The following is a 26,153-nucleotide window of genomic DNA, read 5'->3' on the forward strand; positions in this document are numbered from 1 at the left end:
GATTGCGAAGGAGAGCAACAGCAATTCTTCTCGTCCAGCAGGGTTTCAAGATCAAGCTTCAGTTACTCCAGTTACTCCAGTTACTCGTCGTAGTGGACTTCAGCTTCTGAACACGATTCCTAGCAGTGAGAGGTCCCCAGATATACTGTTGATCTCCCATACATTCCGCTGGGTCACACTGAAGCATCCAATCACGACTACGGTCATGCAGGCAGGCAAGGCAGCCAATCAGGCACACGGGGCATTCAGGCCATTCACTTCCCTCCAGACACTCATAACAAGTTATGTGTATTGGGACAAGTACCAAGCCATTCAACACTCCAAGCTGCATTCATACCGGTTTCGGGCAGGGCTGTCTCAGTCATTGTGTCAACCACCAGATACTAGACAGCCACAACATAGAATGCATATTCGTCACACACTCCATTCACCCAGGTCCCACCCACAGGCGTACCCACAACATATGGTCGTTGAGAAGGCTCCAGCCAGTCTGGTCGGCACTTCCCCACACTACCATATATGGAACTTCCATCCAACAGCCGGTCATGGGGAAGGGACAGAGGCAGGGCTTCCTGGGACTTCGGGAACATCAAGGTAACAGGTGATGGAAGGCAAGCGGCCATGGGGGCCATTTTGTCTCCATCTGGAATCTACCGATTCCCAATGACAGGGCCTGGGCATCCCAAAATGGAGGACGCTCAGGGCACCAGTCATTTCAGCACGGAGCTGCCACCAGCCCGTACCCTGCTCGGTGGGTCACACACAGGTGCCCTGCCCACAAACATACACTAGGGGCACAGGGTTGCATCCCTACCCATGGGTGCCATAAGGGTATCCCCCATGGGTCTGTTCACCAAACCAAATGAGAGAGAGCTGCACCACCAGGAGTCCCATATGAACTCCTGCACGGAAAACACGACAGAACACACGATAAAAAGCAGTAAAGGACAAGGATACGGAGGCTCTGTCCCTCCGATGCATTTCCAGCATCACAGTTTGTATTCCAGTTGGCGCAAGTGTCGCTGTATGCGCCAAAACAAAAGATGTATTTCTTCACACACTCCGACAGTAGCTGCTCAGGCAATAAAAAGGGAGTAGTGGTGTAGTGCCATGCAACTCTGCAACCAGGGCTGCAGCAATCGGAAAGTAAAGAGAAAACATGACATTCAGAGAATTTGAAAACGGGCTTGGCAGGAGACCGACCATTATATGTCACAGAAAACGTGTTTGCTTACTGGCTAGCTAGATACCAGCCACTGCAGATGAAACATTAATCCGATTCACTCTTGCCTTGATTCAGTGTGGGGAACCATGGGCGTAATTTTAGGGGGGGGGACAGGGGTGTTTGTCCCCCCCCAGCTTTCATGGCACACCATTATGTCCCCATTCATTTGGCTGGGGCACTTTTTCTTCAGATGTCATGTCCCCCCCAACATTTTCAGCAAAGTTACTCCACTGTGGGGAATGTGTGTGCATACTTCTTTTCTCAGTATCGCAAGTTCAAACATAGAAAGACGCCTCTACCCCCCCCCCCACTCCCCCTTGCAGTTACTGTGCACCAGCAGTCACCCTAATAGCACTTACGCATGGGGCAGTTATCAACACGTCCTTTTCCCACACTGTACCGAAGAGGGTTGGGAAAGGGTGTTCTCGCAGGCTTGGTCCACGAATACACCTCCGGTGAAGTGATAACACAACCTGCAATATCAGAAAACACACATTCATTGACTATGCTTCATGGAAGCCTAGGATCATATCAACAGAGCATCTCGGATCCGGCAGGAAGACGTTAACAAACATCCCCAGAGACATAAGAAGTAATTTACAACAAAACGTCCCCATTCCACAGACAAAGTAACAAAAACACTGTTAGGAAGAATTTTCATAGGGGTGCTAATGCCTCTCTACCTTTGAGACCCCCAGCTCTTTTGCTGACCTTGGGGACTTTGAACTTTGAATTCTGTTGTTTTTCTGTGTTTATTTGCTTGGGTTGTGGAGTTTAGATAACTCCGTAGGCATCATCTTTTCATTTTTGTGTCACACCTTTAGTACAGTGGCACAGGGATGCGCTTTGGACTTCCCACGGTTTACATACCTTCTCTGGGGTGAACTACTGTTCCCCAGAGAATGAAAAGTTAAATCGACTTTACTATTCTTTTTTAATTCATAGACCCAGCACACACTATCTTCCCAAAGAGTGCTGGAGGGGTTACTTAGTATCCCCTATGTCTAGACACTCTTGTAGCTATCAAAAGCTACCCTTTCCTATTGAAATGGCTAGTGACAGTGGTTTTATAATGAAATACCATGATTTTTCCCCGACTTTTTTCAATATGGCGCATAAGACCCCTCTGTAAAAACAGACACTGGTCATCTTTTTTCGCTGTTTCTTTGTGGAAAGGTCCTTCTGGTGTTTAACTCTGTGCGCCAAACCAGGTTTGGTCCCTTTGTTCGTGAGCCTTTGGCGGGCTTCAGGACTGAAGTCCGCCCTTGGCGTCTGAGTGTCTGTGGTGGGCAGGAAGTGAGGGAGGTGCCCAAAACTCCCTGTGCTCGGTCTCCTAGGAGACCCAAACGCACTCTGGCGTGATTGGCTGGCTGACTGTCCAGCAAGGACAACCACCCTGCTGGTGAGTGGCAGCTAGGCTGGAATTAAAGGTAGAAAACTGTTTAAAAGGCAAGTCTCCAGGATTGGAAGGTAGAGTCGACCACTGGAAAGAAAGAACCAAAGACGAGCTGGAAGAGGACGGCTGCTGCAACCACTGGACCGTTGGTTTGCCCGGTGAAGCCCTGCTGCACAAGCGAATCCCCAGAACTCAATTCGACAGAGAAGCTCCTTCACAGACGGCTTCTTCCCTTGAGTTGGTGGGACCAATCGGCTCAGAAGACACCTAGATACCATTCTCAATGCTGCTTAAGCCAGGGAGAGGGAAACCAGTTTGTGTCTTTAAGCAACGGCTACTTGAACCAAAGTGACTGCATTTTGTTTGCTCCGACGACGATCCCGTGCAGTGCAGGAGTCCCCCGACATACTCCCTCTTGTCCCTACAACTGAGGCTCAGTAACAGCGAGATCTGCAGGAACTGCCAGGAACCAACGTCTTCAGCTGCATCTTTTTGCTTCACTTTAAGGTACTGTGCCATCCGGCTGAGAGATCCTAACTCTTGCGGTGAAAGTACGTGAAACTTTCCCAACTTGAAGGCCTAATCAGCTTGTGACCCAGCATATCATTCTTTTTCGTCTAAACTACTTCTGAGAACTTTTCACAAATACTTCTCCGTTTGTTACCAGAACTGACCTGTCCTATCCAAGAACACTAGACTATTGACTTTGGCCTGGCCTATTGAATTGAACTGACCCTCCTGGTATACTGAACCTTTGCATTGCCCAACAGAAGTGTTTTCTAACCCATTGTAAAAAAAACCTATATCATTCTCTTCCCATTGAAAGTAATTGAAGTGCCATTTGGCTCCTTTTCCAGGGGAGCACAAACAGTCCCTACAACTTTGATATGGATATTTGATTTCTATCGCGCTCATACACAAGTGTTTCAGAGCGCGACAAGGCAAGGAAGGGGAACAGGGGAGAACAAAAACAACTATCTTACTAGGCCCAGTGTCTGAGAATGCGTAAGAGCAGGGTAGAGGTGGAGAAGTGCATGGAAGGGGGAACAGAAGGAGAGTGCGGAACGAAGAGGAAAAAACAAAAATAATACATTAATAAATAAAAAGGCAACAAACAATAGGAGTGCAGCCAGCAAGTGGCAAGTGCTGGGTTTATGGCAGCAGGCCGGGTAGGTCTAAAAGTGCAGGAAGAAAAGGGGAGGGCTGTATGGGTACAGATACAGACCCCAGTGCAAGGGGTGGCCCAGAGGCAGTGCGTGAGGGTGGCAAGATGAGCAGGTACCTGGGCCCCGGAGGACAGGGGGTGGCAAGGTGCATGGAGCAGAGGGAGAGTAGAATCAGCAGGGGAGAAGGCAGAAGGAAAGAGGAAGGTCTTGAGGTGCTTCCGGAACCGGAGATGGTTCTCCTCCAGTTTTAGAGTGGCAGGGACGCTGTTTCAGAGGGAGACCCCAGCCGAAGACAGATCTACCCCCAGCTTGTTTCTTTGAGAAACGACTGACCCTGAGGGAGTTGGAGGTAGAGGAGCGGAGTGCTCGAGATGGGAGGTATTTGCAGAGGGACAGCTGAAGGTATGTTGGACCCAGACCCAGAGAGCCTTGTGGACAATGCAGAGTTTGTTACTGTAGTGTATTGGTGTTTCATATTAAGTTGATTTCTACTAGTGAATGTTTTCTAAATGATTGTGTAAAGGTATAAGTATTTTTTGCCAAGAAACCTTGTGTAAGTGTCTACTTGAACCACTGCGATTGCGATACTTCTGTGTAACTTCAACTACTGCTCACATTCCCTCTTGGGATAGCCTGGCTGCTCAGCTCGCTACCAAAATGTGTGTGGTACAGATTTATACCAAAGGTTGGTTGTGCTTACATCTGTAGTCTCAATTGTATGTGGCGTTCCCAGAGGGTACTGCCTGCAATTCTGCCTAACAAACACCAATTTGGTGCACAGCAGACAGGACAAACCATTAATCACATGTCACAAATTATGAAAATAGTCTCTTATGTGTCCACAAACCCCTATAAATCCCCTTTTAATAATTCATGTAGGCGATTTATACATTACAAACCAATCAAGAGAGCAAGTGAGCACCGACTGCAGAAAGATGAATCATTGGAGCTCCCCTTCACCCATGACCCCCACCTGAAAACCACAAAGATCAGGAATTTGTCTACCCAGAGAAGTGCTTGTAAAGAGACTCAATACCGCTTACATTGAACATGCATTATATTAATGATTTGTGCATACTTTCGTCGTCTAGATCATCCTGATCACTGCTGTCGTCGTAAGTCTTGGGACTGTCCTTGAATCTCACAGGCAGCATGGATTTAAGAATAGAATCATCTAAGGAGAAGGGGACAGAAAAAGTCATCCGATTAAGGCTGTGTGTCACAAACCTGAACAAACCATCCCCAACTCTATGCAACTTTGGCCCCCGCTGAACAAGCTCACACTAAACCAGTCACAGCTACAACATGCTGACCCTGGTTCACAAAAGTAACCCAGCCAGCGCTCATCCAACTGAGTTTCAAACATCTGTAAGGGCGCAGAAGGAGGAGACGGACACACAGGTGGCATAGTGGTCATTATAGACTTTCATTCACCATGAACAAGAATACCAAACGTTCTCTACTTCTATGAGGGGTTTCCCTGCCTCAACTAAAATACTGAAGGGGTCTGTCAGAATGTCCGTGTAAACTAAATAGTCCATCGTCCTGTGTTACAATTTCTAATTCTGTCCCTCGCACTTATAACTAAACTAGAAGGTTGTGCCAGTGTAATGGTCCAGGAGAAGGAGTCCCTTTCTCCTGGACTGGGTGCCACAGTTCTGGTTGTAACTTCTTAACCACGGGGAAGGACTCCCTACCCCTGGTCCCAATATTTCTCAAACAAAGGATTGTCAACCCTATAACACTCTGCACCAGAAAATGCAGTTTCTTCACTTCAGGGTCGGGTTGGGCGGGTGGGGGGGGGTTTGGGAGGGATAGAACGACTCTCTTCCCTAGTTACTTGTTCCCAACACAGTACTCGTCTTGCCAGGGTGAATGATTCTCTTCTCCTGGCCTCAAAGTTCTGTATTCAGTTTTCTCATTTGGCAAGAGAATGACTCCCATCTCTTGACTGTGGGCTTTCTCCAACCTGGGGGAATGACTCCCTTCCTCAGGCTCCTTCACTTTTCCCTGTGGATGTAGCACTACCAGGCAAATGACTCCCTTCTCTTGGTTCCACAGTCACTCTACCCTCAGCGATACTCAGGGGGAAGTATTTTTTTTTACTGATTTCCTTCTTTCTCAACAGTTCATGCACAATTATGATCTTTGACCCTTGGTCTCCTGGGTTTCCAAATACAGCCACAAGGAAGAGGACTTGTATCATTACCTTTGTTTGGGTGCATTTTCTGCTCTGATGCTTTGGCAGATTTGGTTCATTCTCCTTGCATTTTTTGTTGTTGCACACGTGTCCCTGCAGCCCTTTTTTTGATAGAGAAGCACAATCAGATGCACATGTTTTTCGCTCCAGACAGGGCTGTTGTGTGCCCCTTATCTACTTTGCCGAGTGCCCCGACTTCCACTTTGCTGCACCTAGCAACCACTCCAAAATGACTGCCTGATTTTTCACTGCTCCCTTTGCTGGCTGACCTGAGCCTTGCTGATTGGCTCACCCCTTCTGTATCTTCCGATTGGAGGGACCGGGAGGCGTGGAGCCAGCCTCACTCTGCATGGGTTAGTCACCTCCTCATCTCTGCTTGCCCTGTACCCTCAGCTTCTCCCTGCTTTATACCAATCAAGGCATTTCTGTGCTCACATTTAGCCTCTTACTCTCACTACATTTCCTGAACAACATGGCCAGATATGAAACTTGTGAATCAAATCTGCCTGTATTTTGCATTTAACTTTCCCAATGATTCCATAATGCTGTACTTGCACCCTCCTCCCTCTGCCCCCCCTCTCTCAAACCCATGGCGCTTTCTGTTTCTCCCATCTTTTCCAACTGCTTCTCCATCAACTATCCTTCCCTTCTCACTACGTCTGCTAAGAAGAAGTTTAAAAAGGATACTGCCTCCAACCCAGATCTCCCCATTGCTGATACCAATTCCAGCGCCTCTTCCAGACAGACTCATCGACATCCTCTTTGTCGTTCCTTCACCTGATCTATGGACCCCACATATGATCTCTGTGCTCTGTCCCGTCTCCTCCTCCTCCCATTAATGGTGGCACTCGCTGGGACGTCCTCATGGCTTCCTTCCTTCGACTACTCCAGAGTCATCCTTAATGTCTACCTTAATGGCACTGTCATGGCCCAAGGTCCTCAGGCCAAAATCCTCCTCTTTGATAGGCGCTTCCCTCACCTCATCAACTCCCATTCCTCTCCGGCTGTACCTTCCTCTGATTCCATGTCTACCTTGCCCACTCCTCCCTCCTCCTCTGCCCCATTTCAGACTACCTCCACATAACCCTGATTTATACTTCTCCCCGGAAGGTCTTTAAGGCTGGTAACCTTCTGAATCTTGCCACACTCTCGCTCTGCTGTCAAACACTCCTCGGACATCTGGGGCGTCCTCGAAGAACTGGACCTTGATGTCCTCGGTCTTACTGAGACATGGTTCACGGCCACCTCTGTCACAAGCTTCGACACTCTTCTCCCTGACGAGTACAAGATCCTCTCCGTGCCATGATCCACCCGGCCCGTGGTGGTGTAGACCTGATCTTTCCTGAGTGGATTCCTGCCACTATCATTCCCACTCAGATCTACTCTTCTTTCAAATGCCTTGTCTGCAGGCTCTCAATTTCTCCTACTCACTCTCTTACTGTGGCTACTCTCTACCGGCCCCCTGGTCAAATCACACACTTTCTCTCCGAGTGGGCAGACCTCTCCTCCTCCCTCCAGGCCTCAACCACTCGACTCCTCTTGCTTGGTGACTTCAACATGCATCTTGATTCTGCCTGTCCCTCTTTAATCTTTCACGACCTCTGCGATTCCCTCTCTCTCTATTCTCCCCTCTGGCCAGACTCACTCTGCTGGTCACACACTTAACGCCTTGATCTCCTCTGGCCTCCCCCTCTCGATCCCTTTGACCACTCCTCTCTCCTGGGGGGACCACTGCCTCCTCTCATCTCATTCTCTCTTCCCCACAAGCCAAGTCTACCCCCTATACTGCCACCTACCTTATCTGATATTTGGCCGATGAAGTGCGTGTCCGTTGAGGTTTTCGCTTCCACCTTCTCCAATCCCTCCCCTCCCCCCCCTCCACCGGAAGACACACACCCGGACACAGCCCTATCCCTCCTCTACTCTTCCATTACTGATACTCTTGATGCTCTTGCCCCTGTCACGAGGATCCGCTTGAAGTCCAAAGCCAAGTGCAATTCTTGGTATGACTCTTACCTAGCTACACTCAACGTTTGAGTGTGGGGCAGCTGAGAGGAAATGGAGGACTTCATGCTCATCCTCAGACAAACTGGCCTGTCGCCTGCTCCAAAGGCAATACCGATTCTGTCCGCACCAAGAAGAAAGTCCACATTCAAGCCTGTGTCTCAGCGGCATCAAACAACTCGGCCGAACACTTTAAAATCTGCAAGGAGCTGGCCAACCCTGCTGCAGTCTCTACCCTTCCGGTTGCCTCCCAGGCTCTTTGCAATGCCCTTGCCTCTCACTTTATCTCAAAAACCCAGGACATCCTGTCGACCCTCTCCTTCCCTCCCCTTTCTCTCCTCTCCCCTCTACATCTTTACATGTAGAATCTCCCTCAGTCATCCCCCCACCCTCCTCATCCTCTTTTCTCCACCGATGAGGTCGCTAGACAAGTCCGATCTATGACAGCCTCGTCAAAACAGGTTGATCCCGGTTCCTCCAAAACCATCAAGGACCACATGTCAACCTCGCTCCAGCCCTTGCCGATTTCTGCAACCGCTCCTTTGCCTGTGGATCCTTCCCCTCCCCTCTAAAGCACTCCCTTGTGCATCCTCTTCTCACGAAACCCACAGCTGATCTTTCTTGTCCTGCCAATTATCGCCCAATTTCCATTATTCCCTTTCTGGGCAAACTCCTTGAAAAGCTGGCCATCTCCCAGCGTAACCTTCATTCGGATTCTGTTGGCTGTCTCCACGACCACCAGTCCGGCTTCAGGGCTGTCAGAAGCACGGAAACTGCTCTCCTGAACATTTGTGAAGACCTGCTCTCCAACCTTGACTCTAGCATTCCCTCTGTCCTCATCCTACTCGATCTCGTTTCTGCCTTTGACGCGGTCAACCATACCATCCTGCTGAACCGTTTCTGTGATAACCTGGGTATCAACGATCTGCCTCTGGCCTGGCTGACCTCTTTTCTCTCTGATCAACCCTCCCAGGTCATATTGGGGTCCTTCCTATCTATCTCGCTCTCTAACTGTGGTGTTCCCCAGGGGTCTAACCTCTCGCCCTGGCTTTTCAACCAATACCTGGCAACTCTCGCCCGATGCATTGTCATTTTCTGCTCAGATTTCCAATGTTATGCTGACGACAACTCATTTTCAGATTGCCCTTGACCACCTGCTCTCCCTCGCTCATCTCGGACTGCCTTACTGCCATTCAAGATTGGTGTTCCGCCAATGATCTTTGAACGCCAGCAAGACTGAGATCCTCATCATCGGCACACCTTCTCCATCCTTTCCCCTCACTCTCTGGCCGGCCTCCCTTGGCCCTCCTCAGGGTCATATTTGATTCAACACTTTCCTTCTCTGCCCACATCTCTGATGTGTCTAAAAAAAAAAATAATCAAACTTCCTACTGCACCTCCTCAGAGGTACTCCACCCTTCCGCTCCTTCCCCCAGAAGCTCACTGTCTGCCAATCTCTGGCTCTCTCTAGGTTGCTTGTAACAGCCTCTTTCAAAACCTACCCGCCTCTACCCTCCGCCCTCTGCAACTAATCCAGAACAAAACTGCGAGACTTGTCCTTGGCCTCAAGACCTGGGATCGTATCTCTCCAGCTCTGAAATCTCTCAATTGGTTCCCAGTGGATGCAAGGATTAAATTCAAAACCCACTGCATTGTCCACAGGGCCTTCTGGGGCCTGGATCCAAAATACCTTCAGCTATCCCTCCGCAAATACCCCCCCTTCCAGGCTCTTCGCTCCTCTACCTTGAGCTCCCTCAAGGTCAGTCGTTTTTCAAAGAGACGAGCTGGGGGTAGATATCCATCTTCGGCTGGTGCCTCCCTCTGGAACAACCTCCCTGCCACTCTAAAACTTGAGGAGAACCATCTCTGTTTCCGCAAACACCTCAAGACTTTCCTCTTTGCTTCTTCCTTCGCCCACCCTCTCCCCTGCTGATCTGTTCTCTTCTGGCCCTGTGCACCTGGCCACCCTCTGTCCCCGGGCCCAGGAACCTGCTCACCCTGCCACCCGCACTGCCTCTGGGTCACCCTTTGCACTGGGGTCTATATCTGTACCCATACAGTCCCGCCACCCCTTTTTCTTCCCCCGCGCCTCCACCCCATGGCAGATCCGTTGAAGGCCCGTTCTCACGAGCAAACAGACACGAACAAGTATCAGAACAAACACCATTGTTTACCTTCCGCAGTACATCACTGCCCTAGAAGTGACCTGACTTGCAGCCGGAGTCTGGAAAAAAACAAGAACCATCCCAATCAAACAGGCCTCGACCCGGCATCTAACCCCTAACATTTAAAATATATGCTGTCCATGACCAACCTCCATGATTCCCTGCCCGGACCTCCCAGATGAAGTGCTAACTACGCATACCAAACCCCAATGGTTCACAGGGTTGTTTGCAAATGCTAAAATGGGTGTTGGAAAGGGATAAAACTTATAAAGTTATTAACGCAAGGATGACCCCTGCCAGCCGCAAGACACCATGTGCCCTGAAGGTCTAATGTAAGCTCTCGATAGATCCCACCTTGTGCTAACTAATGATTGCTGCTAATGTACAAAGGATAAAGGGAAAAGCAATACATGGAATGCTTGTGTATAATGTAGTGAAATAAGTTTTAAAAGTGTATGACGGTCCTCAAGGATGTTGAGCTAGTTTTTGCTATAAACGAAAATGTAAACGAACATATTGCTTCCATGCTCCCGAGTACACGATCCAACCTGACGCTACCTCACGTTTGTTATTCGTCTGTCTGTCCTATTATCAGTATGTGTTCAACTAACGTTATGTATCGCGTGTGCTACTGCCAACCTCCATTGTTATGAATGAAGAAATATATGAATTTGTAAACGATAGAAATATGTAATCATCCTAATGCTATTAGTGGTACCCTCTATCACCTCTTATGGTATATTGTGCAGCCCAGTGAATAGAGAATCGCTTGGAGTTACAAGGCCATCTCCCACTCCTCCCGCCAAGGCTTGCTGGTGTTCGAACAACACAGCCTCGCCTCCCCACATTTCTGCTGGACCCGCTTCAAGTATTTACCTCCCCCATGTCAGAGGCCGCCATGGCTTGGCCAAGTGAATTATGTGCTACCTGGTCCTAAATCCCACCGCCTTTGAAGGGCCAGATATGTGCCCTTACTGATCCAAGAGTACTCCAGTTCACCCCAAGTTAACGGGCCATAGAGACAGTTATTCACCCCTGTACTAACATGTTGCAAAACAATCCCTCACCACATCTAACGGAATAGAATGACAAGGCAGTTTACCCCGTGCCCTCTGACAAGACACTTGGACTTACGAGACCAGGTCATTAGGTCAAGAGTAATTGTATGCTGACGTATTGGTGAAGTTTCACATTGCATGCTGTTTTTCTTGTATCACACTTGACCTTAGATTAACATATTGTAGGATTCGCAGGACAACTGGAAGTGAGAGTGAGTGAGTGACTGAGTGTGTCTGTCTGTCTGTCTGTCTACAAGTGCAAAGCGTTAGTGCAGCTACTAATCATCGAAACAGACGGCGTCCGGCCTGGCAGCTCCACCCCGACGAGCCCATCTGACCCGTCCACCCTGTAAAGACTGGTAGGGGGTGTCTGTACCTCTTCTCTCTATATGGTAGAAGAGAGGCACAGAAGACCCCAGCCAAGATTCTCTATTACGGTAGCAATGGACGAGCAATCAAGGCCTAGCTTCTCAGGAGGTGATGCAGGCTGGTTCTTAAGTACAGTGTAGTCCCCAAGCCCCCACAAAGGAATGTCCACACACTGTATTGGTTAGAACACAGTCTTTATATAATCAATATTCAAGGTTATGTACACTTATCATAATAACTCACTTTGTACTTAGGAAAATCAACAATGGCAAATATATACAATTCTAAAGTGGCACCACCCTTTGTATTAGATCTCCTTAAAGTGCATCAACAATACTGTAACAATGTCACACAGATCAATAGAGTGAAACCAGCAATAGAGAGAGGAGAGAAAATAAGATGGTTGAGCAATAGGCAGAATACTGGCCCCTACCACTAGACACAGTTCTGTGTGGAGATCCCCCCACCTGGGCAACCTGTAAAATAAAGATATAGCACAAGCCCAGTCCATATATTGTTCCGCAAGTCTTATTCCCTCCTATAATGCTTTTACCCCCCCAATGTACCTGGTGGAGTCGAGTTCTTCGAAGAGGCGTCGACAGATCCTTCTTGAGCGACCCCCTTTCAAGCGGGAGTCACGGATCGTCGAGAGGCGTCGACAAACAGGGTAGAACGGCATCGATGAGGCGGCAGCTTCGTCCGAGCGGTGCTCGTCGGCGTCGGAGCGTCGGCGTCCTGCAAGGCAGAGGCGTGCGGGGCACCTCGGTGACAATAGTTCTGGACCGCAAAGATGGTGGAGACGGAGGCCCAGCAAGGGCTTCGAGTCGTTCGAGTCTTTGTGGTCTTCGGGTGGCGGGAAACCCACCGGCAGGTTTCTCCTCGGCGCGTTGGTCGTCCTCGACTTTCTCCGGCAGGATAAAGCGGTCGACGATGCGGGCGAGGGAGTCCTTCGATTCGAATGTTCTTAGGCAAAGGAGCGGGCGGCTCCGGTCGTCGGCGGCACGGCGTCAAGTGGTTCCCACGGCTGGGCAACACAACTTCGACGGGCCTCCAGCGGTTACACAAACCTGCGAACCCTGGTCGACGGCGATGGACTTCGACGGCGGCGATGTCCGGGTGCTTCACTTCGATCTCCTCGGCGGTCCCGTCTCGGGTCGGCAGCCTTTCGAGGGTCTGACTTCCAGGGCGCTTCGGCGAAGATGGAGCGGTGCTCGATGGTCCCTCGGAGCACGGGAAGAGGGCGCCTTACCAGGTCCTCTCTCGGGTCAGTCTTCGACGATTTCGGCAGCCTTCGGATCGGTCGAAGCAAATGCAGCAGCAAGTCTTCTTCTTCCAGCTGGACGTCGAGGATCCGCAGTTCCAGTTATTCTTAGAGTGGAGACTCAACTCCAGAACGCTTCTGAACAACTACCAGTGGTGAGAGGTCCCCAGATATACTATTCTGTCTCTCATCCACACTGCTGGCACACACTCAGCAGCCAATCATACAGAAGGGCATTCATGCAGTCAGTCAGCCAATCAGGCACACAGTGCATTCAGGCCACACTCCTCCCTTTCAGACACTCACAACAAGGAATGTGGATTGGGACAAGTACCCAGCCATTCAACACTACACACTGCATTCAGGCCAGTTTCGGGCAGGGCTGTCTCAGTCTTTGTCTCTCATGCCAGAAACCAGACAACCACAACAAGGAGTGTATATTGGTCACACACTCCATTCACCCAGGTCCCACCCACAGGAGGTACCCACAACATACAGTCACTGGGAAGGCTCCAGTCAGTCTAGCTGGGCCTCCACAACAACACCATATATGGAACTTCCACCCAACAGCCAGCCAGGGGGAAGGGACAGAGTCAGGGCTTCCCAGGACTTTGGGAAAACAAGGTAACAGGCAATAGAAAGCAAGAGGCCACAGGGGCCATCTTGTTTCCTATCAGGGATCAACTGACCCCAATGGCAGGGCCTGGGTATCCCAAAATGGAGGACACCCAGAGCACCTGTCAAATTCAGCATGGAGCTGCCACCAGCCCATACCCTGCTCTGTGGGTCACCCACAGGTGCCCAAAAACATACACTAGGGGCACAGGGTTGTACCCCTACCCATGGGTGCCATAAGGGTATCCCATGGGTCTGTTCACCAAACCAAAAGAGAGAGCTGCACTGCCAGGAGTCCCACATGGACTCCTGGGCAGAAAACATGACAGAACACACGATAAAAAGCAGTAAAGGACAAGGATTCAGAGGCCCTGTCCCTCTGATGCATTTCCAGCATCACACACCCCACATTGGCACCACGCAGACGTCCACCAATCCTGGAGCAGCTCTTCGATACATTGCCTATAGTTTAGTCAACGTCACCCAATCCCTGAGACTATGTGCCCCCTATAGCTTACAGGATGCATGACGTATTTTTGTAATAAATATGACCGTCTTTGCTATTGTCAGACAGAGGTCTCTCGGAGCTTGCAGAGTCCTTTGCATGCCCTATATTGGTTTATATAAAAACCCTTTTTTTTTACCTCATCTGCACTTGGTCCTGGTCTCACTCCCTTCTGGGGTGTGTCCTTTATTGCCTCTCACTGAGGGGGGTTACTGCCTTATGGGGGACGCTTACTTTCAACTGCCACAAGGAAGATAACTGTTATGGTCCTAGGCCCCCTCCAGCTTTCCCATACAGCCTGTTACACTCCTTCTGGGCCCGGTGCCGTAGCTTCCTGCTGCTGGACTCTGCCTCTCTGCTTCACCGGGCTCTCATTGGCGACGTCTGTGGTCATACAGCGTCTCCTGTTCTCGGGCTGCTCAGCTTCCCTACTTCCAAGCAGTTGACGAGGTTCCGCTCCTGCAAAGCCGTCAAGGAATTATCATGGCTCCTCCGCCCAAGTCCTCTGTTCCGCGTAGGTTCCCAGACAGGATTCTAATCTCCTGCACTGGAGAACCCTTGCAGCCAATGCCTCCTTTGGCTGGATTCGACAAAAGGTCTAGTCCCTGGTCAACCTTTATACTATGATGCAAGCATACTCTTGGTGAAAGCGTTAAGTCCTTCTGTTTCCCGGGTGGGATCATCGTTCTGCAGGGCCAACTCGTCCCAGTCTATCACCATGAGATCCCTCCCCCATTATGCACCACCTCCAAGGTGGCTGTCAGGTAGCAGCCTTGCCACCCTGGCTTCATGGGAAGGGGCTTCACCCTGGGGAGAAATTATATCTAGGAATTCGTTACACGTCACATATCCATGATTTGGGAGATAGCCCATGCACATTGTATGGGAAATAGGATGTGTAAAGAGCAAGATCAGGAACATGGCGCAAAAGGAACACAGCGCGTCATCCCCTGAGCAAGCGGGTTCACATATCTCGTAAGGAAGACCAAGCACCCACCTACCTACCTACCTACCTCTCCATCCCACCCCTCCCTCCCCACACACATACAAACACACTAAATTGTGGTGTCCTTCTGCACGATACGCTATGTATCAGTTTTACCTGTGTATTGGACTATTTTACTGCTCGTCGGAGGTAGAAGGAAATAACTGCAATCCATGAGATTCTAGTAGACTATTCAAGTTTTTATTACAGATTTCTGGGAACCCCTTTTTCTTCCCACTTTTTAGCATAATGTACTTTTTTTGTACACCTCGGACTTAGTAGAGTCCCTGGACGATTCAGTGTTTGTGTCACCAAGGATTAACGGTGAGAAATTGATTTGTTACTCCTACACTGATGACTTTTTAAACTTTGACCCAACTCCAGTACAGCTACAAAGATTAAGGCTTTTGGAAATTATGCGTGAAAAAATCTTGTTGTAAACACTTCTAAGACAAAGGTGATTCAGTTTACAGCCAAGAAGACAGTTCAATCTTTGACCTGCTGGTGTGGTGCACCACGATTGGAAAAGGTTGATTGCGCCATTTATTTGGGATTCCCAATATTTTGTAAGCTGGCAAAATCAGTGATGAGGGAACATCTTTTAAGAAAATCATCTGGATTTGTGAATCAGCTTAAGGTAGACGGCAAATACAGTACATTTTCTCTCATTCCGGCCTCAAGATTATATGAGGCGAAAAACTATTCCCAAATTAACACAAGGCATTGAACTGTAGTATCTCCCCATTGTAGATTATTTGTCAATACTTGAAGGGCATAATTGGAGTAGGGTATTCAAATTGCCAAAATCGTTCCCTATTGCCCGAATTAGATATGAATTGGGGATTCAGTCACTAAGAAGCAGGTGAGCATGGAAAATCTTAAACCTACCGTATAACATCATGAAAGGAGAAATGGGTACTCTTTATTGGAATCTAAATGATGCGATGAACCGTGGTTCGACACAGAAAGGTCTGTGCCCACATAGGGCCCTGAATGTATGTTGTGAGGATGTATGAGAGGAAATTGGTTCTAGTCGTGCGGCGCTGCTACTAAATCCAAACAGCAGTAAAAAGCGCTCAAGTATTTGGGATTAGAAAAAATGCACTTTTAATCCTCACTATTTCATCTAGTGGGAGCACATAAGAAAAGGGGAATGCCATTTGATCTTCAGTAGAAGCATGAGGAGTGATTTCTTAAGATTTAGTTGGAATTTAATTCCAAAAAGAGAGACCCCCCCCCCCTCAGATAAAACAGAGCTAGAGGAAATGTGCTGTAGATTCTGTAAGGTAGAAAACGAGATACAAACCACCAAACATTTGGTGGTAGAGTGTCCACAGCTCCAATTAATTTGTATAAATTATTTCCAACATTTATTTCAGCATGCTCGATGTAGACTATTTTTGGGGTAGATGAAACTTATGACATGAATGTGGAGTTTGGTTTCTTGACAACTATTAATTTGTCAGAGGATAGGATATGAATAGGTATTATCTTTTAGTTAGGTTTGTGGATACTGATGTTTAGAGACTCATGAAATTCTGAATTGGGAAAAGTAGTTTTTAATGAAATGTTTGATCAAGGGCAATTTGCTCACCTTGGAAGCAAGAAGACACGGAGCAACACAAGCTCAATCCCCGGGTCCACGAATAGAAACCTCTGGGTAACAAGTGTGGTATAAATAACCAATTACAATGATGTTTGTATTTACCGTTCTTGAAGTGATTTTAAAAAACCTAGACATTCTAATTTTATTGTAACAAGTATGCCGCGGATGACTTTCGATGTTAAACATTTTAAAGATTAATACATTTTAATCAAATAACAAAAAAGAATAAACCAAGTTTACTAGCAGATATGACTGAAATATTTATCAGAGCGAGAAGTGTCCGACATGAAGCCAGTTCCTCTTTTTTGTACATACAAAGGTTTTACTGTGAGTTCTATTCCGCTAGAACCTATGTGAACATATGGTTGCTTTGTTCAATTCTATACTAAATTTTCTTTTCAAATATAGCTGTATGGTGGAATTCCTTGTGTTATCTGTGGGAACTAACTGTACTAATTATGTACCTTGCGCTGAGAGTGACGGGGGGGGGTTCGGTGAGTGTGTGAAACCATCTATCCTTTCAGCAATGTTCCCCCACACTCTGCAGTCTTGAGCAAGACCTTCTGAAGTTCCGAAAATACCTCAAGATGACTCTTTTACTCCTTCCCTTTTGCCTTCCTCTGCTAATCCCACCGATTGGTGTCTTCGACCATTATGCATCCTCTGGGCCTCTGACTATTCACACCCAATCTCCCCAGCATCTGTCTTGCTCAATACTTGCCTCGGCACACCCTCCCCACTGAGATTCGCACATTCCACCAAACGCAGCTCCTGACCGCACAGCACTTACCATACCTTGCGCTTCATCTGTGGCTCACCCTCGAACACGGACACCACAGCACCTACCCCACTGCCCTCTTCCTTCCTGCACTTGCACGTTCTGAATACTAAGGCATAGTAGGTTCAGCCGTCCCTTCCCCCTCGGTATTTTTTGTATTTAAATGTACTGCTATCCCCATGTTAGCTCCCTGCTGCCCTGTGGGCGCTTTGAAACAGAATGTATTGCCTATATAAGTGCCTAACAAGCAAACAAATAAATGTTGATTTTCCTTGAGAAAGTTTTGTCCCCTTTCCAGTTATCACCATCCCCTGCAGCCATGTGTCTGTCCCCCCTTTAAATACTACTCAATCTGCATGAGCTTCACCTTCATCCAAACCATCAACAATGGAGTAGAAGCAAAGGTTGGTCAAGTGGGGTGAGGAGGTATCCTATGTATTCATGAATGTCACCCATAAAGCTCTGGTGCCCCAGTGAATTCCAGGTTCTGCTCATACTAACCTGGACTGCCGCGGAGGTCCTCATCATGCGGTCGCCCCTTCGAGTGCGGCTCCTCATCCTCTAGGTTTATAGAAACTGAAGAGATCATGGGATGACCAGCTATGAAAAGGACAGAAAAAAAAAGGTAGTATTATTCAAGGTCACTGTTACGCCACCTCAGATCACGGCCACTCCCAACTAACCAGTTCCTTGTTCTGGACTCTGGTCAGACATCAGAAAATGTGTGCTTTTACCCATTAGAAGGCGGCTTCAGAGGAGGCTCTTCACTTCTGGGCGAGGAGAACGCTACCCAGTCAGCTGGACACAGCTGCCTATTTGATCTTACTTTTTACACTTTAGCATGTTATTTAATAGGACAGACCTTTAAATGTTGCATATTGTTTGAGACCGCAATGTATTTTGGTTATTAGATCTGATAAAAGCATTTAGCAAAATATGAACAACATTTTAACGTATGTAATTTATTTACAAAAGAAAAATCTTTTGATACATACTACTTTTGGTAATTATAAAGCTATTATGGGATCAAGGAATCGCATCCGCCCCCCTGCACCATCAGCAAAGAGACAGGTATGATATTTTACTATTAATATTAGAACAACTCAAAAAAGGTATAACCAATGACATGTTGCCCACTCTTCGGGGAGCCATTGCAAAATAGGCAACTTCTGATTTCTGACAAATAACCCATCCCAAACATTGTTGGGGGCCCTAGGGAAGTTAACAAGGGCTTTGCGTCTATGCTTTCCTGGTCGGGCTACACCATTACACTGTGGCAATCACAAGTCGGACAAGCTCTCTGCCCAGAAGCACAAACCTAGTGTTTGGTTGCATGATAAATGAAATCAAAAAAGTAGAAAAACTCTGTAGCCACTAGCTGTTGAGTCATCATCTCCCGCCAAAGAAGACCCAATGGCCAAAAGAGATAACAAGTCTCAATGAATGGAGGAATGCCACCTCTCATAGAAAGGAACAGCAATGTTCTCCAGGGCAGAGTGAAGGAAGGGTGGGAGGGATAGCTTTTCAAGATCCAGGGACTTTGCCTACAAAAGGTCAGCCACTTACATCTTCGAAATAATGAATCCTTAAGAGCAGCAAAAGATTTCAAACCCAGAAACGGGAGTCTGGAGCAAGAGTGTGCGTGTGCGTGCGACACGCGACCTTTACAGTGCTGTTTCAGCGGTTTCAGCTTGCTTGCATCATCATTGGTTAGGATGCATACCAATGGCATGTTTTTCTATACACCTGTACCGTGTTAGATTATCTATGCCCAGACCTGTATTGAAGTACTACCCGTAGTTAGGTTTGGTATGCTACACTTACGTTTCACTATGCCATGCCATGTCATGTCATGTTTTAAGCTGTAGAAACATCTTGTGCAATGTCTTGCTCTGCCGGGATCAATGCGTTCTTTTCCCAAAACTATAAGCATGTTAACTAGGATCTACCAGAGTGCTACTGTCTCTACTCCTTTCGGGGGCAGAGAGGGAGAATATTGGTTTCCTTTATACTAGCTGGAAACGACATGCATTACTTACCGTAATAGCATTTCTGATGATTCTATCTGCTTAGATTCACATGCTGTGCATATGCTCCGACATCCAGTGGTAACCGCTTAGTATTGCATCTCGTCTTTCGGGGACCGAAAGGGGACGTCGGCATAGGCGTGTCTGTAACACTATCCCTATCGTGACGTGTAGTGTACGCAAAATCCCTCACGCCCGAGGTCCCTCCGATTGTATTTTTTCTGCAATGAGGAGAGCCCAAGGCTATTGTGAGGGAGTACATAAACAGAGAAAGTAACAAGACGTCTATGTTCCTTCTAGCCTCAGCGGGGAGGCAGGGAGGGTGCATGTGAATCTGAGAAGATACAATCATCAGAAATGCTATTACGGTAAGTAATGCATGTCTTCTGATGCTTGTTAATGTGCTTAGAATTACATGCTGTGCATAGACTAGCGAGCAGTACCCGGAGTTGGAGGTGGGTTGTGAGAAGGAACAGTACAGAAAAGATGTCTTCGTACTGCCTGCCCGACCTGAGAGTCAGACCTAGAATGAGTGTCTAGGCAATAGTGTTTTGTAAAAGGTGTGTACAGAACTCCAGGCTGCCGCTTTGCAAATGGACGAGAGGAACATTTGCAATGAATGCTATAGAAGCCCCAGTGCCTCGAGTAGAATGTGCTCTAGGCTTCAAGGGCAGCTCTCTCTTAGCAAGAGCGTAGCAGAGTGTAAAGCATTTGACAATCCATCTAGATATAGTAGATTTGGAGACTGCGTCTCCTCTTCCTGCCGCCACTTCTTAGTGGTCGAGTTCTTTCCCATGTAGAACATGACAGCTCTGCGTACATCCAGTGTGTGCAGGGTTCTTTCTCCCAGGCTTGAATGATTTCAAAATAACGTTGGTAGTTCTATTGACTGGTTCACATGGAACTTGGAGATGAATTTAGGCGCAAACCTAGGTTAGGTGCGTAGAACCACCTTATCTTGTGAACTGTTACAAAGGGATCTAGGACTGCGTCTGTAGTTCACTTACTCTCTTAATGGAGGTAATAGCTATTAAAAAAGCAGTCTTATAGGTGACATCTTTAAGACTTGCTTTGTGCATGGGCTCGAAAGGAGCCCCCATAAGCCTAGTTAACACCACGTTTAGGTCCCATCCGGGAGCCAGGTTAGAAATGGGAGGGTGCATTGTTTTCACTCCCTCCATGAAAGCTTTAATAACTGGCATCTTCCACCATGACACTCGGTTGAAGAGTAGTGTAGTCTGAAAGCGAGCTGTTAAATCGGGTTAATGCTCTTTGAGTTGCACCAGATGACAAACCGTTTCCATTTGCTGGAATAACAATATCTAGTGTTCGGTTTCCTTTCCTCCGTGAGAATGTCCATACATCTCTGAGGGAGCTGCAGGTGCCCAAACGCTATGACCTCAGGAGCCAGGCCGCTAAGTTCAATGTCTGCGGTCATGGGTGAAGCGTCTCCCCTCTGTCTTGCAACAAAATGTTGTACGGGCAAGGCAGTTTGCATGGAGGAGATAGGGACATTCCATCAGATGAGCGAACCAGGGTTGGCGGGCCAACATGGGGGCCTCTAGTATCATTGTGACTGGTTCCTGGTGCATCTTGTGCACTATCTTGTTGAGGGGAGGGGGGAGCGTAAACAAATTTCTCTTACCAGGTTATCCAGAGTCATTTCCCCTTGGAATGGTTCTGGGGGTACCTGGAGGCGTATTCTTGGCATTGAGCGTTCTCCAGAGTTGGGAACAAATCGATCTCTGGGAAGCCCCATTCTGCAAAAACGTTGCTGACGATGTCTCTGTGTAATCGCCATTCGTACTCCATGGGCAACGGGGAATCTGTCGAGTACGTCTGCTAGAAGATTAAGTTCCCCTGGAACATGTTGTGATAACAGGAACATGTTGTGTTTGAGAGCCCATTTCCAGATGTTCTGGTACAGTTTGGACAGCCTTGGAGAGTGAGTACCCCCCCTGTTTGTTCAGGTAGTAAATGGCTGTGGTGCTGTCTGAGGATCAGGACCGTCTTCCCCTGCAGTTGTGTCTGGAAAACTTTTAGTGCTTTGAACACTGCCAACACCTCCAACAGGTTTATGTGGTCGGATGCCATGTCTGACGACCAAACTGTGTGCGCTGTTTGTTGAAGCAGGTGAGCTACCCACCTTGTGAGACGCGTATGTAGTTAGAGGGGCTTTCACTGCAGGGGTGGTGAAGGATTTCCCCTTCAAGAGGTTGTCCCTCGACCACCATTTCAGCGAAAGAATGAGGGCTGGAGAGACAACCACTAAATCGTTCCATTGTCCACTTGCCTGACACCACTGGCTGTTGAGCCACTCCTGCATTGGGCGCATGTGCAAGCGTGTGTGAGGAACTAAGTAGATACATGACGCCATCATTCCTAGCAATTGCATAGCCTTTCGTACCGTCACCTCTCGACTGGCTACCTACTGAGGGATTTGAAACATGTTTTGAACCCTCTCGTTGGAGGCGACGACGTGGCAGTCCTTTGCTCGAATTAGAGCCCCTAGGAACTGTTTGATCCGACTTGGGTCTAGGCTGGATTTCTTCTTGTTGATAGAGAATCCCTGACTGAATAAAAGATCTATCGTCTTTTGGGTATTGTTTCGTAAGAGGCCCCTGTTATGAGCCAGTCGTCGAGGTTAGGATAGACCGGGATGGATTGCCTGCGCAGATGTGCTGCTGCCACCGCTAGTACCTTCGTAAATACCCTTGGTGCAGATGCTATGCCGAAGGGAAGTACCTTGAAATGATAATGCAAGTCTTGTATCATAAATCTGAGGTATTTTCTGTGCGCTGGCAACATTGAAATATGAAAGTATGCATCTTTCATGTCCAGTGTTGCCATGTTATCCCTGTGTGATAGCACGGGAATTACTTCCTGCATGGTGACCATGCAGAACTTGCGGCTTTACAAATTTGTTCGCTGGGCACAGATCTAAAACAGGGCGCATGGTTAGATCCTTTTTGGGTACAAGGAAGTACACTGAATAAATACCTTCTTTTACCTGTGACAGAGGTACGATTTCTATGGCTCCTTTCTCTTGTAGTGGGAACAAGTTACTTACCTGTAACTGTTGTTCTCCAGCATGGGTCTGGCATGGATTCACATGTTCATGAATATTCCCTGTCGTCAGGCTGGGAATCCTCGGTAAAGAAAAAATCAGTATCAGTTTCGTTTCTGATCTGTCTTTCTTAGTAGTAACCATTCACTGATCTCTGGGTCATACTGCCCCCAGCCAATGACTGCCCTCTCCCTAAGCCCCGCCTCTGGCAGCCATCCTCAGATTTGGTAGCACGTAAAGTGGCAGTATGACCAAGTGAAGAGCCGCAGAGGGGTAGGCGGGAGGGTTCACATGTGAATCCATGCCAGACCCATGCTGGAGAACAACAGTTACAGGTAAGTAACTTGTTCCTTCTCCAGCATGGGTTCTGGCATGGATTCACATGCTCATGAATAAAAGAATACATAGCAGTACACACATGCACAACCACGGGAGGTGGCAAAGGCTCAACATTAAGCATTACATCAAAACTCAACATTAAGCATCTCTTACCTCCTCACCAGGCTCACCTTAGGCAAACAGGTTGCGGAGCACTGCTTGGCCGACCCTGGACTCCTCCCTGGAGTCCCAATCGACGCAGTAGAATCTTGTGAAGGTGTGCGTAGACCTCCACGTAGCAGCCCCTGCAGATGTCCAACAGGGGCACACCAGACAGGAACGCCATAGTAACAGCGATCGCTCTGATCGAATGGGCTCTCGGACGGCCGGGCAGCGGTCGGTTTGCAAGCCGGTAACAGTGCATGATGCAGCCGGAGAGCCATCTGGAAATGGAAGTCTTTGAGAGAGCCTTCCCTTGATTCACAGACCCAAAGTTCAAACAGTTGTGACGTCTTCCAAAAACTCTTTGTGCGGTCCACGTAGAACTTCAGCACACTAGCTACATCCAGCGAGTGCAAAGTCCTCTTAGCCGGCGTCGAAGGCGACGGGAAGAAAACTGGTAACATGGGCATGAAGGAGGGGTGCGTCCTCAGCACCACCCTCGTGTCATGAAAAGTCAAGTATGGAGGCTTGCAAGATAGGGCCTGGATCTCTCCCGCTCGTTGTGCGGAGGTGATGGCCACGAGGAACGCGGTCTTCCATGACAGGAACTTCAGAGGCACTGAATGCATAGGCTCGAATGGGGGCCCCCCCCCATGAGCCTGGTCAGCACCACATTAAGCTCCCACACCGGGGCAGGAGCCTTCACCGGGGGGAACGATCGGAATAGTCCCTTCATAAATTCCTTCACCAGGCGATGACACCACAAGGACGCCCGTCCCGTAGTCCTGGTATATCGGGAGATGGCAGCCGGATGTATTTTGATCGAGGCGTGAGCCAGTCCAGCTTTGGCCAGCGACAGTTTGTACGGCAGTACTTGAGGGGCCGTAATCCGCAGAGGGTTAATCTTCTGTCCACGGCACCAGACAGAGAACCTCTTCCACTTATGACCGTAACACTTAAGAGTTGAGGACGCCCTGGCTTTTGCAAGAACCTCTCTGCAGTCAGCCGGGATATCGTACCCTCCAAACTCTAGTGCTGCAGGAGCCAGGCCTGCAAGTTCAGCGACTGTGGGTCGTGATGGAGAATGGCGCCACCTTCTCTGGAGAGAAGATCTGCGTCCGCCGGCAGCTTGACTGGTGGGGACGTTGACAAGTCCAGAAGGTCCGGGTACCAGATCTGCCTCGGCCACGCCGGTGCGACAAGGATAATTCTGCACCTGGACTTCTTGAGCTGGTTGATGAGGCGGAGAAGCAACGGCAACGGAGGGAACGCGTATAGAAACAGGCCGTCCCAGGGGAATGAGAAAGCATCGCCCATGCTCCTCGGCTGTGGGAACCTGCTGGCGAACCTCTGGCACTTGGAGTTTGTCGCGTTGCGAAAAGGTCGATCTGGGGTTTGCCCCATCGTCGAAAGAGCCGATCCACCTGGTCCTGACGTAGTTCCCACTCGTGGCATGAGCGCAGCTCCCTGCTGAGAGAGTCGGCGATGGTGTTTTTTATTCCTGCCAAGTGGAAGGGAATCAGAAACATCCCCTGGGCGACGGCCCAGTGCCACAGATCCTTGACCTCCTCGGATAGGGCTGGGGATCTGGTACCCCCCTGCTTCCATATGTAGAACATTGTGGTGGTGTTGTCGCTGAAGATCCTCACCACTTTGTCCTTGAGGGACGGAAGGAACGACTTGAGCACCCAGAACACTGCTCGGAGCTCCAGAATGTTGATGTGGAGAGACCTCTCCTCCGGGAGCCAAAGGCCTCTTGCGTGGAGATCTCCGGTGTGGACCCCCCAACCCTCCAGAGAGGCGTCCGTCGTCACCGTCTCCTGAAACGCCAGGGTTTGAAAGTCCGTGCCTGTAGTGAGGTGAGCAGGGGTACCCCACCATAGGATCGCCCGACGGAACTCCTCGTCGAGAGGGATCCTGTCCTCGAAGCAGCCAGTCGCCTAAAACCAGCGGGAGTCGAGGAACTCCTGTAGCGGACGCATCCGAAGTCTGCAAAGGGGTACAAGATAGATGCATGAGGACATCATCCCGAGGGGGGACTTGATGGACCTCACCCTGGCCACGTCCGTGGCTAGCAGGTGCTGCACCGTGCCCAGGATGGTCTTGGTCCACTCCTCTGACGGGGAGGCCAATTGCCCCACTGTATCGAGCTTCGCTCCAGAAACAGTGCTACTTGCGACGGAACCAGGTGGGATTTGGGGTAGTTGATGGCGAACCCCAGTTCCGTGAGCAGCCGGACGGTCCTTGCTGTGTGTTCGACGGCGAGTTCCCTTGTCCTTGCCCGGATTAGCCAGTCGTCCAGGTAGGGGTAGACGTGGATCCCCTGCAGGCGCAGCCGCGCCACCACTGGTGCCAGGCACTTGGTGAATACCCTGGGTGCCGACTTTAATCCGAACGGTAGGGCTCTGAATGGTAGTGGCATCCCTGAACCACGAACCTGTGAAACTTCCTGTGCCCTTTTAAAATAGGGATGTGGAAGTAACCATCCTCCAGGTCCAACGACGATAGGAAGTCGCCCTCCTCCAGCTGTCCCAGCACGTGCTGGAGGGTGACCATCCTGAATTTCTGCGCCTTGATGTATTTGGTTAACCGACGCAGGTCCAGATGGGGCGCCAACCGCCTGTCTTCTATCTGACGAGGAAGTACCTCGAGTACACTCCGGACCCCCGGAGCCTCTTGGGGACGAGCTCGATGGCACCTTTCTTGAGCATCGCCCTTACCTCCAACAGCAGTTGAGGGACGTGATTCTCCTTCCTGGCCACGGGAGGAATGCGAGGGCACTTCTTTTGGAATTCCAGCAAGTGCCCGTTGGCCAGGGTGTCCAGCACCCAACGGTCGGTGGAGATGGACTCCCACACGCTGATGAACTTCGTCAGCCGCGCTCCCACCAGGGTGCTTCGGTGGGGGCCTGATGACACAGCCGGGTCAGTCTTGCTTGGAGGCGGCCTTGCCGCCTTGGCCTCCTTGGTGACGACGGTGGGATCCCCCTTGCTTGCCGCAACCTCTGTAGGCCTCCTGGGAAGAGGAGCGGGCCGCCTGGCGGTAAGTGGAGGAGCCACCGCTGGATCCTTTGGAGGCACCCCGTCTGCCTCCGGAGCTCGGAAAGGGCTGTCGTTGTTGAAGTACCTCTAGGGCCCGGGCCGTCTCTGAGTCGGTCTTGATGGCCTGTAGAGACTCGTCCACCGCCTTACCAAAAAGGTTGTTGCCGTCGAATGGCATGTCCAACACTCTGGTCTGGACGTCCTG

The 26,153-nt window shown here is 49.2% G+C and overlaps 1 protein-coding gene across 1 annotated transcript in view; it reads right to left on the reverse strand.

The window, feature by feature from the left end:
- The window catches only part of LOC138452929 (zinc finger protein 777-like), a 161,080-nt gene that overhangs the window by 15,023 nt on the left and 119,904 nt on the right, over positions 1–26,153 (reverse strand). The window contains exons 6-8 of the mRNA XM_069605290.1: positions 17,835–17,933; positions 4,866–4,961; positions 1,585–1,698 (exon numbers count right to left, since the gene is read on the reverse strand). Coding sequence (XP_069461391.1) covers positions 1,585–1,698; positions 4,866–4,961; positions 17,835–17,933 — 309 coding nt within the window. The remainder of the gene's footprint in view (positions 1–1,584; positions 1,699–4,865; positions 4,962–17,834; positions 17,934–26,153) is intronic.

This window comes from Ambystoma mexicanum, chromosome 4p (genome assembly GCF_040938575.1).
Source record: "Ambystoma mexicanum isolate Mex_15411 chromosome 4p, UKY_AmexF1_1, whole genome shotgun sequence".
Taxonomy (NCBI): domain Eukaryota; kingdom Metazoa; phylum Chordata; class Amphibia; order Caudata; family Ambystomatidae; genus Ambystoma; species Ambystoma mexicanum.